The 12,744-nt window shown below is 42.8% G+C and overlaps 1 protein-coding gene across 2 annotated transcripts; it reads right to left on the bottom strand.

Moving 5' to 3' along the window:
- Positions 1-1,548: 1,548 nt before the first annotated feature.
- LOC125520760 (uncharacterized) lies at positions 1,549-6,992 on the bottom strand. Of its 2 annotated transcripts, XM_087535234.1 has the most exons (5): positions 5,427-6,992; positions 3,293-3,372; positions 2,410-3,119; positions 2,132-2,329; positions 1,550-2,023 (listed from the first exon to the last, which is right to left on the bottom strand). In XM_087535234.1, the coding sequence occupies exon 1, from the start codon at positions 6,894-6,896 to the stop codon at positions 5,475-5,477; it is 1,422 nt and encodes a 473-aa protein (XP_087391360.1). In that variant the 5' UTR covers positions 6,897-6,992; the 3' UTR covers positions 1,550-2,023; positions 2,132-2,329; positions 2,410-3,119; positions 3,293-3,372; positions 5,427-5,474. The 2 variants fall into 2 exon arrangements, with proteins under 2 accessions (XP_087391359.1, XP_087391360.1); XM_087535233.1 differs by having other exon boundaries at positions 1,549-2,023; positions 2,410-3,372.
- Between the last annotated feature and the right edge of the window lie 5,752 nt (positions 6,993-12,744).

Here is a 12,744-nt window from a genome sequence, read left to right as displayed (position 1 = left end):
AGTAGAATCCTCCGTAGCGTCCGAAGGACCCGAGCCAATTCAAGTCATGGTTCTGCCTTCTACACAAGCAAATTTGGCTATAGTATCACTAACTTCATTTTGGCTACGATTAACATGAGTAATACAAGAATCACGAAGAGACATACGGTATCTAATCTCTATAATAAGCGATGAGTAGACCGATCTATCAACCTCCTTGGTCTGGATCAACTTGACAGCAACAACTGAGTCCATCTCTATCTCAACCTCCTCGCCCTAGATCAACTTGACAGCAACAACTTGAGTCCATCTCTATCTCAACCTTCTTGGCATGGTTCATTTTTGCTTGTGTGTGTTAGTGTTGAAGTTCGTTTGTGTTAACATATGACGCCGAGTTAGGTTTAATTCAAAAGTTTTTTCGTTTTATACATTATTTTGTCATATACCTTCTAGGCTTTTATTATGTTTGATTGATATGGATGTCGGTCTAGTTATAGGATTTGTGATGCATCAACAAGGCATGCAATCTTTTTTGCATTTCAACTTTTTGCAAGAATGATGAAATTCACTAATAAAAGGACAATTCACATCATAGCCCATTTTGAAAAGATAAAATTCTCATCATACTATCGCAAGCACAACTTGCATCCTAAGACAACAATATACCTCTTGGGAAACAGAAACGTTATTTAGCCCGTAGTTTTTTTTAAGAAAAAGGTAGAACAAAATGGGAGTGATAGAAACAAAACAATCTATATGAGACACCAGAAATGATATATGAGACAAGAAATTGGCCTAGCAAGAAAAGGTCCAACACTCCTGTCAGGTGCGGTGGAGATCTTCACCAACCTAGTTGTATGTTTCATCTCGCACGACATGTCATAGAATTCTCAACATTAATGTTTGTGTAAGACATTTCTCATAGAGTTGGAATATTTCATACTATTTCACTAAAAAGGATCTTTTGCGTTTAGATAGATAGCACCCACTACTAGATTTCTTCGCACATGCTTACTTTCACGTCATCTCAATTATTGATACCCGCCCGTCCAAAGTCGGATGACATCAACTGGTCATGCATGCATACATTTATTGCATTAATTTATCTATGTAAACTATGCCACCTCATCAAGTCATGCACGTCAATCATAAATTAAATACTTTTTGTTAACTTTTGTATGGTATGGATGTATGTGTTGGGCGCTTGAGCAAAAATATATTGTCCATGCTTCACATTTTCATTAACATATGACGTTGTGATAAGTTTAATTCAAATGTTTTGTCTTTTTATACATCATTTTGTCACATACTACGTACATTTTATCTTGTTCGATCAATATGGATGTTCATCTAGTTATAGGATTTTTTGTGATGCCTGAGTGAGACTTGCAATATTTTTGCATTTTGTTGAGTCGTATAATTATTTCATTTTGTTTGTAAGAATGACTTGAAATCCGGAATAAAATGGCTGCATCCATCAATGGTTGCCCCCCTTTTTGAAAAATTAAAATTTTCAGCGTAATCATCATGCTAAGACAAGATCATATTCCTTGGAAAACATAAAAATTGTTTAGCCAGTAGTTTCTTTTGAGAAAAAGGCACTCCCTCCTATCCATATCAATGTCGCCGATTTAGTACAACCGAAATGACATACTCCCTCTGTCCGTAAATACTTGTCCTAGAAATGGTTGTATCTAGACTTATTTTAGTTATAGATACATCCATTTTATCCATTTTTAGGACAAGTATTTCCGGACGGAGGGAGTACAAGGACAAGAAATTACTGATATACATACATTTTCTAACAACTGCCAACAGCAGAGTCATAGCTACTAAACCGACCCCAAGGACTTAAGGTTATTTCTTGCACACTTATTGACAGCGAAACAAAAAGAAAAAGGGACCGCACACCCAAAAAGGAAAGGTCGGAAACAAAAAAGTTGACAGTGAAACCAAAACGGACCGTGCCCCCAACTCATTGCATTGGCACCGAAACAGCCGAGTTTCTAATTAGTGGATGAAGACAGGAGCTCCTGAAGCAAGCCTGCAATACTCCATATGGTCAGTTATATAATCTCAAATACAAGTACGGACTACATAAATGTGAAAGGAGTGAAACCACCGTCTACAAATATAATTTATGCCACTTTACCTTTAGTCGATATTGATCACTTTCTCTTCTTCGGCGTCGAACAAGACTACACTCGAAGAGGGCATCTTTTCCCCTCAAAAAAGAAAAGAAAAGAAAAGAGCATCTTTCCTGAAAACGTATCGTTCATCCTTATCCTCATGCTTCTGGACAAGTTAACCGAATCCCCTTTTGCCGAGCGTGTTTGCAACGGGTCGTATGCTTCAATCAATCAAATGTAGGGATAAATTAGCATGAATATGTCGAGGCAGATGATGTCCAAGGAGAACGGTATTACATACCTATCCTGGTGATTGAGATGAAGAAGTGCGTTTAAGCTTGCCCGTGGCATCACTGGAATTCTCTATTTCTGAAGCTCTGGTAGTGGCAGCACTAGTTCCAGGCTTTATTGCACCGAGAGGGGGCAGCTCTAGATACAACGGGTACCCAAGCCACGTGAAGTCGTGAACTGTGGCTTGTAGGAGGCTTGAACAAAGCCAAAGCTAGGGTGGCTTGGTCCACAGGCCATGAGACGCATGACTAAGTTCGTAAGTTCGCTGCCTTCAGCTTGGCACTGATGGAGCCTGTTGTAGTTTTCTCGTGGTTTCCAGTACACTTCTCCTACTGGCTGCTTCTGCCTGCAATGTCCCACTCCTACGAGGGTACTCTCTCGCAGGTGGATGCTTGAAACGGAAATCATCAACAATTTCTGGGTTTTCTGGGGATGCTCTGCCGTGTCATCTCCCTGCTGCAGCTTTCATTCACAACATTCACAATGCCCCCCCCCCCCCCCCCACATCATCTATGTATGTGGCCGCATCATGGCGGTACCACGGGAGTGAGCTTGCCCCTGAAGAAGGCATGCTTGTCTGGGGGATGAGCTGCCCGAGGAACCTGGATGTGGCATTCTACATCATGAGGTGGCGATGGCACCGCCTCTTTGATGGTTCAAGGTGTGAAACAACAGCAGCATGATGCGGTGGTGGTACTGCCTTTTTGATTCCCTGATCTGGAGGTGATACAATACAAGAAAAGGATAAGAAAAAAAATTGCTACTCAGCATTACTATAGTTAAGTTCAAATTTTAAATAAGAGAGAAATCTTGATGCACAGAGCAGACCATGCATCAGGCACATGAGTCTAGAGATTAGAGGAATGGGGCTGAGAATGAGATATGCTTTCCTGATTCTCTTGTCTCTCAGCGCAAGCCCAAATGTCTTTCTTCGTCATTTTTGTGGCGTGCCTTCGTTCACCCCGCAGCATAACTGAATTAATTAGATAACAAAAAGATTAATGCAAATGGCACATGTTATTAGTCGTACTTGCTCTACTGCTTGTATTACTGGCAAAGCTCTAGCTAGCAAACAGAGCAGACCCATGTCAAATGTTTTTTGTCCAGAAAGGGCACAAACAAACCTACTTATGCGCGATCAGTAAATGTTGTGAAATGATCAACCAGTAAGAAAAGGCAGCTCATAACATTGGATAATTGCAATTTCTTCTTAATAGAACTTAGCAGCAAGTAGAGCTAACAAGCTAACCAACTATTAGTATTCCAAGGTTGTTAATATCAGTCATCAATTCTCTACTGTAAAGTAGGAGCACTAACCATTCATAATTGTGATTTCACTGTGTTCTTTTTTTCTTTTCTTTTTGGTGCCAGTTCAGAAGTAATGGATGGGAAGGAGCATGATCCAGGTATAGATATTAGCGGAACAAAGTCTCGTCGTTATCTGGAATAAATGAGCAACTCCTAGAGAAGTACTCCTACCAATGTTCAACGGTTTATAGTAATCAAAAGCAATTGGTCCACATGTATTTCAAGATCATCAATTTGACTAACCAAATATGAGTTATATGCCAAAAATGCTATTATAAACTTTTTTCGAAAAACGAATTCAACACTTTACTTACTGAACAATAATACATATTTGATTGGACAAATTGATGATCGAGGAATACATGCAGGCCTTCTATACCGTAACAGAGGTTATCTCATATTTATCCCTGGCCCTAACATACCTGCAAAGATATTAGGTTTAACCAAACTCTATATGATTGGCTTAGATGACAAGGCATCTTTACACATGTTGTTTTGCACAGAGCAGTTCAGGGAGAAGTACTTGCTGAGTTTGGTATGGCTCCTTCCAGATTTCCTAAAGAGGGCAGAACTATTGTTGGTTGTCTCACTTTATGTAGCATGTTTGATCAACCTAATGCGCATCTGCCATAATATTACAGTAACATAATATTGCCGTAACAATGTCGTTGAAGCTATTTATTTCATTCTGTTGTTACACCCTCCCCGACTGGAAGATCTCTGCTGGAAGTTGCTGCTTAACTATAAAGGTCCCCTTGAATGTACATAACTTATCATACTTCAGATAAGCTCGATAGAGTATATATTTGTTTCGTCAAGCAAGAAGTTAAAAATGGTATATTTATCATAAATTTCAGAGATGCCGTATTGCAAAAGCCTATCCATTTTAGCTAGGAATAAGCATTGCTTATCCAAAAACAAAGAAGCATAACATCTGGAACATATGCTATATTGCAGCACTCTTCTCTACCTTATCTACTCTATCAAGGAGATAGTGCATAAAGAACAAAATAAAAGCAAGATAAAGTAGTTATAACGTAAACTGTGTTGCTGGGGTTAACATAAGTGAAATGTAAATGTACATGAAAAATGAAGCCTTGATCAGAGAAGGTTCCGTAGAACCGAATGTAAAGTACGTCAATATGGCACTATGTATAGTTTCAGTCAGACCACAAAAGAAATGTTCCTTGCTTATCAAAGAAATATTCGTCGCTTACCAGGATTGCAGGTTAAGCAGCACATACAGATTGTCTTACAGCTATATTTCAGTTTCCGTGACCCTCATGTAATCAAGGAAGACAGCGTAGTGTTATAACTAGTAAACAAATGCTCATAGGAGGATATGTTATCCATAGCATGTCATTATACTTTTGTGTGTCACTTAAAGAATAGATGCCCAGAACACCTATGTAGATGATAAAGCTACACATCATTGACTACTCATAACTATCATATGTTGAAATGTATTGGAGAAACAAAAGGTCATGAATTCAACTAAATAGCCAAAAGGATGTGTGAATTAGTACAATAATTCCTTACAGGAAATGAGCAGTGATTAGTGCTAATGAACTAATTGATCGGAACAGGTACTCTTAGCAGAACGGAGCTATACGTTGCTGGAATGCTGGTTACGAAAATTTCTCTTGAAGTGGTACTGACTGGATCATCTATACCCTAAACCTGACAACATAATTCAGACACAGTCTATACACGACTCACTTGGAAAAAGCATGCCATGTCTTCCAACATTTTATCTTGGAGAAGCAATCAGTGGAGCACCTCGACCTTCTTCTTGCCCTTGAGGAAGACCTCCCTGTCAACCAGCTCACGCATGTACCCATCAAACTTCACAGGAACTCCACCGTTGAGCCTCTTCATCTCCAAGAACCACTTGCTGTCTTTTCTCCAGAGCCTCTGAAACTCATCCAGGTAACGCAAGTTGTTGTACTTTGCCTTAAGCACCTCCATGGAGACCGTGTTGATCCCCTCTCCGGCAATGTACACTTGCCTTCGTACATCAACACCATCCTCGATTCGCTGGATGAGGTCCTCAACACTGCCACCAACATGGACGGAATCGAAGTCTTGCTGCATACTTGAGATGATATCATCAACAATGCTCATCAAACTTGGTGCCAAACGTATGGCATGGCGCGGCGGAGGGAGCACACGCTCTGCCTCACCCTCACACACATGGTACCAGTAATTCCCTGGCTCGACGTCCCCAAATTTCCTGACAATCAGGGTGTCCTTAGCCTTCGAGAACTTGGTGGGGGCAACCCTAGTGTCCTCAATGAGCCGGAGCCCGAGCTGGCCCTGTGCTCCCCACCTGTCCCAATCTTCCCAGAACTGTCTTTCCTCGATGATGTCCACCACGGACGACCGGAGGTGGTCGATGTCGAAGTAGAAGGCGAGGCGCTTGCCCTCCTCAGGCATGCCGGCGGCTGTGTAGGAGGCCGCCAGGCAGAGGCTGAGGTCGAGGACGAGGGTGCGGTTGAGGTAGCGCGCCTCGGCGAGGGCGCATAGGAGGCTCCGCATGTAGTGTGGCATGAGCTTGCAGCGGTCGCCTCCGCCGTGGTAGGAGAGGTAGGTGGCGGCGGCGAACTGGGAGCGGGAGAGCGGCGGCGGGGGCGGGGCGGCGGTGGCGTTGGAGGCGCCGGGCCGAGGCTTGCGGGCGTTGGGACCGGAGTGGTAATCACCGATGGAGGTGACGGAGTAGGCGCAGGTGTGTGGGTCCCTCGCGATGGCGAAGCGGCGGTAGTCCTTGGTGGTGGCGGTGGGGGAGGCGGAGGCGGAGGCGTTGGTGCGGGCGCGCCATGCCATGTCGCAGGAAGCGGAGGGCGGGTCGCCGGGGACGGGGCGGCCGAAGCGGGCGAAATGGACGGCGGGGAAGGCGTCGATGGCGCTGCGCATCATGAGGTGGAAGAGGCGTGGGTCGGCGCAGTCCAGCGGGGAGGAGAGGTCGCAGGACGAGGCGTCCTCCTGCTCCTGGTCTTCATGGTCCTGGTGCTGCAGGTGGTGGTGGGGCGTGGAGGCGAGGGGGGGAGGGGTATAGATGGAGATGGAGGGGGAGAGCGGGAGGCGGAGCAGGGTGAGGAGGAGGAAGGCGATGAGGATGATGGCGGCGGCGGCGTGCGCCGAGGAGGAGAGGAAGGCGCCGCGCCCCAGGAGTGGCCGGCTCGGATCCATGGTTGACGGCGGCGAGATTTGGCTCGGTTCAGAGTTCGGTCTGGCATACACCCCAGCGCGAACCCACCAGGCACGACCAGGCTAAGCAATGGGCCTCCCCACCACCCCCACGTCACCTTAATGGCAAAAAATAGAAAAAGGACATAAAAAAGCCCAATTTTTGAGCTGACTACTATCAAGTATGCTGGAATCTGAACCTCATTATGAATAGCACATTTATTGTTTGTCATAATGTATATTGAAACTGTGTTGAAAAAGTTGGAAAAAATGATCCATACTCCTCCCTCTGTCTCATAATATTATGGGACGGAGGGAGTAGTTATGAAAATTAAAAAAATGCCAAAATTTAAGAACACATAGAAGGAACCTTGGCAAAAAAAATCGTTTCAACATAAAATATGCCTATGTTTTATATAAAACAAATTTGCCATGGTCCAAAGCATTTAGTTTGCCACATTGCTAAGTTAATAAAGTTTGCCATGTTCCAACTATATAAATTTTTCCATGATTTGGAGTATGATTTTTTCATTGGATAAAAAGTAAAATTGCCATGTTCAAAAATAAAAAAAATTGCCATGCCCTTAAGTATGAATTTTGAATGGTCCAAAAAGTAAACTTTGTAATTGCTTAAAAAATTAAATCTGTTATTCTTTAACCTACAACTTTGCCATAGTCCAATGAATAACTATGGCAAGCTTCAAAAAATGAATCTGTCATGGTGCAAACAATAAAGCAAACATTGCCATGGTACTGCTCGTATGGCAATTTTTTGCCATGGCAAAAAATTATTGTCGGAAAAATTGCCATGGCAAAAAATTACCATGTAAAAAGTAGAATGAACAGTACAAAAACAAAAAAAATCACCAAAAACTGCCATAGTAGATAGATATCAAAATTAGCCGTGGTATTTGAAGTAAAATTGCCTTGCTTTCTATAAAAGAAAATTATCATGTATGTAAAATAACACAAATTGTGACAAAAAATTACAAATGGTATATGTATAAGAAAGATTACCAAATGGTACGTACAAAAGTTAGTACATTTGCCGTGTATGTTAAAGTAAAATTTGTGATGGAAAAAATGAAGGTTTATTTGCCATGACAAATAAAGTTAAATTTTGCATGACAATGAAGGTAAAGTTTCGATGGAAAATAAATAGTAAAGGTTGCCATGTATGTTTAAGTAAATTTGCCTTGGCAGTAAAGGTAAATTTTTCATGTCGATGAATTTGCCATGGTAAACAAAAGTAGAATTGCCATCGCAAAAATTTAAATATAAACTTTGCCATGTATGTTAAAGTAAACTTGCCATGGTAGTAAAGGTAAATTTGCCATGGAAAAAAAATAAAAAGTAAACTTTTCGATGGCAAATAAAAATGAAATTTCCCATGCTACGAAAGTAAAAAAATGCCATCGCAAAATTAAAGCAGAATTTTTTGCCATGTATGTTAAAGTAAACTTGCCATGGCAGTAAAGGTAAATTTGCCATGAGAAAAATAAAAAGTTAAATTTTCGATGGCAAATAAAAACGATATTTGCCAGGGCAATAAAAGTAAATTTGCCATGCTATGAAAGTAAAAACTGCCATGGCAAAATTAAAACAGAAATTTTTGCCATGTATGTTTTCGTTGAGCTCTGTGAGATGGCCGACACGTTGAGCTCTGTGAGTCGCCATTCCGTTGAGCTCTGTGAGATGGCCGACTCACCTTCACCATGATATCGTGTCGCCGCAGATAGGCCCGTCAACTACCACAATGGCACACATTTACCTTCTGCTGCCCCCACCGCCGCACACGAATATCTGCCCCTGCACCCCAGCTACACCGCCGCACACGAATATCCACGGGAAGGCCCCACAACACTGTTGGGGAACGTAGTAATTTTAAAAAAATTCCTACGCACACGAAAGATCATGGTGATGCATAGCAACGAGGGGAGAGTGTGATCTACGTACCCGGTAGATTGACAACGGAAGCGTTTGGTTGATATAGTCGTACGTCTTCACGGCCCGACCGATCAAGCACCGAAACTACGGCACCTCCGAGTTTTAGCACACGTTCAGCTCGATGACGATCCCCGGACTCCGATCCAGCAAAGTGTCGGGGAAGAGTTCCGTCAGCACGACGGCGTGGTGACGATCTTGATGTACTACTGCCGCAGGGCTTCGCCTAAGCACCGCTACAATATTATCGAGGTCTATGGTGGCTGGGGGCGCCGCACACGGCTAAGAATAAGATCACGTGGATCAACTTGTGTGTTTCTGGGGTGCCCCTGCCTCCGTATATAAAGGACTAAAGGGGGGGTGCGGCCGGCCTAGGAGAGGCACGCCAGGAGAGTCCTACTCCCTCTGGGAGTAGGATTCCCCCCTTCCAATTCTAGTTGGAATAGGATTCGCGGAGGGGGGAAAAGAGAGAGGGGCCGACCCCCTCTCCTTGTCCTATTCGGACCAAGGGAGGGGAGGGGCGCGTGGCCCATGTTGGGCTGACTTTTCTCTTTTCCACTAAGGCCCACTATGGCCCATATAGCTCCCGGGGGGTTCCGATAATCTCCCGGTACTCCGGTAAAATCCCGATTTCACCCGGAACACTTCCGATATCCAAACATAGGCTTCCAATATATCAATCTTTATGTCTCGACCATTTCGAGACTCCTTGTCACGTTCGTGATCACATCCGGGACTCCGAACAACCTTCGGTACATCAAAATGCATAAACTCATAATAAAACTGTCATCGTAACCTTAAGCGTGCGGACCCTACGGGTTCGAGAACAATGTAGACATGACCGAGACATGTCTCCGGTCAATAACCAATAGCGGGACCTGGATGCCCATATTGGCTCCTACATATTCTACGAAGATCTTTATCGGTCAGACCGCATAACAACATACGTTGTTCCCTTTGTCATCGGTATGTTACTTGCCCGAGATTCAATCGTCGGTATTCCAATGCCTAGTTCAATCTCGTTACCGGCAAGTCTCTTTACTCGTTCTGTAATACATCATCCCGCAACTAACTCATTAGTTGCAATGCTTGCAAGGCTTAAGTGATGTGCATTACTGAGAGGGCCCAGAGATACCTCTCCGACAATCGGAGTGACAAATCCTAATCTCGAAATACGCCAACCCAACATGTACCTTTGGAGACACCTGTAGAGCTCCTTTATAATCACCCAGTTACGTTGTGACGTTTGGTAGCACACAAAGTGTTCCTCCGGCAAACGGGAGTTGCATAATCTCATAGTCATAGGAACATGTATAAGTCATGAAGAAAGCAATAGCAACATACTAAACGATCGGGTGCTAAGCTAATGGAATGGGTCATGTCAATCAGATCATTCACTTAATGATGTGATCCCGTTAATCAAATAACAACTCATTGTTCATGGTTAGGAAACATAACCATCTTTGATTAACGAGCTAGTCAAGTAGAGGCATACTAGTGACACTTTGTTTGTCTATGTATTCACACATGTATTATGTTTCCGGTTAATACAATTCTAGCATGAATAATAAACATTTATCATGATATAAGGAAATAAATAATAACTTTATTATTGCCTCTAGGGCATATTTCCTTCAGTCTCCCACTTGCATTAGAGTCAATAATCTAGATTACACAGTAATGATTCTAACACCCATGGAGCCTTGGTGCTGATCATGTTTTGCTCATGGAAGAGGCTTAGTCAACGGGTCTGCAACATTCAGATCCGTATGTATCTTGCAAATCTCTATGTCTCCCACCTGGACTAGATCCCGGATGGAATTGAAGTGTCTCTTAATGTGCTTGGTTCTCTTGTGAAATCTGGATTCCTTTGCCAAGGCAATTGCACCAGTATTGTCACAAAAGATTTTCATTGGACCCGATGCACTAGGTATGGCACCTAGATCGGATATGAACTCCTTCATCCAGACTCCTTCATTTGCTGCTTCCGAAGCAGCTATGTACTCCGCTTCACATGTAGATCCCGCTACAACGCTTTGTTTAGAACTGCACCAACTGACAGCTCCACCGTTTAATGTAAACACGTATCCGGTTTGCGATTTAGAATTGTCCGGATCAGTGTCAAAGCTTGCATCAACGTAACCTTTTACGATGAGCTCTTTGTCACCTCCATATACGAGAAACATATCCTTAGTCCTTTTCAGGTACTTCAGAATGTTCTTGACCGCTGTCCAGTGATCCACTCCTGGATTACTTTGGTACCTCCTTGCTAGACTTATAGCAAGGCACACATCAGGTCTGGTACACAGCATTGCATACATGATAGAGCCTATGGCTGAAGCATAGGGAACATCTTTCATATTTTCTCTATCTTCTGCAGTGGTCGGGCATTGAGTCTTACTCAACTTCACACCTTGTAACACAGGCAAGAACCCTTTCTTTGCTTGATCCATTTTGAACTTCTTCAAAACTTTGTCAAGGTATGTGCTTTGTGAAAGTCCAATTAAGCGTCTTGATCTATCTCTATAGATCTTAATGCCTAATATGTAAGCAGCTTCACCGAGGTCTTTCATTGAAAAACTCTTATTCAAGTATCCCTTTATGCTATCCAGAAATTCTATATCATTCCCAATTAGTAATATGTCATCTACATATAATATCAGAAATGCTATAGAGCTCCCACTCACTTTCTTGTAAATACAGGCTTCTCCAAAAGTCTGTATAAAACCAAATGCTTTGATCACACTATCAAAACGTTTATTCCAACTCCGAGAGGCTTGCACCAGTCCATAAATGGATCGCTGGAGCTTGCACACTTTGTTAGCTCCCTTTGGATCGACAAAACCTTCTGGTTGCATCATATACAACTCTTCTTCCAGAAATCCATTCAGGAATGCAGTTTTGACATCCATCTGCCAAATTTCATAATCATAAAAAGCGGCAATTGCTAACATGATTCGGACAGACTTAAGCATCGCTACGGGTGAGAAGGTCTCATCGTAGTCAATCCCTTGAACTTGTCGAAAACCTTTTGCGACAAGTCGAGCTTTATAGACAGTAATATTACCGTCAGCGTCAGTCTTCTTTTGAAGATCCATTTATTCTCAATTGCTTGCCGATCATCGGGCAAGTCAACCAAAGTCCATACTTTGTTCTCATACATGGATCCCATCTCAGATTTCATGGCTTCAAGCCACTTTGCGGAATCTGGGCTCACCATCGCTTCTTCATAGTTCGTAGGTTCATCATGATCTAATATCATGACTTGCAGAACAGGATTACCGTACCACTCTGGCGCGGATCTTACTCTGGTTGATCTACGAGGTTCAGTAGTATCTTGTTCTGAAGTTTCATGATCATCATCATTAGCTTCCTCACTCACTGGTGTCAGTGTCACAGAAACAGTTTTCTGTGATGCACTACTTTCCAATAAGGGAGCAGGTACAGTTACCTCGTCAAGTTCTACTTTCCTCCCACTCACTTCTTTTGAGAGAAACTCCTTCTCTAGAAAGTTTCCGAATTTAGCAACAAAAGTCTTGCCTTCGGATCTGTGATAGAAGGTGTATTCAGTAGTCTCCTTTGGATATCCTATGAAGACACATTTCTCCGATTTGGGTTCGAGCTTATCAGGTTGAAGCTTTTTCACATAAGCATCGCAGCCCCAAACTTTCAGAAACGACAACTTTGGTTTCTTGCCAAACCACAATTCATAAGGCGTCGTCTCAACGGATTTTGATGGTGCCCTATTTAACGTGAATGCGGCCGTCTCTAGAGCGTATCCCCAAAACGATAGCGGTAAATCAGTAAGAGACATCATAGATCGCACCATATCTAGTAAAGTACGATTACGACGTTCGGACACACCATTACGCTATGGTGTTTCGGATGGCGTGAGTTGCGAAACTAT

Source organism: Triticum urartu, chromosome 7A (genome assembly GCF_056163025.1).
Source record: "Triticum urartu cultivar PI428250 chromosome 7A, HENAU_Tu73, whole genome shotgun sequence".
Classification (NCBI taxonomy): domain Eukaryota; kingdom Viridiplantae; phylum Streptophyta; class Magnoliopsida; order Poales; family Poaceae; genus Triticum; species Triticum urartu.
This window is presented reverse-complemented; position numbering and strand designations above follow the sequence as displayed.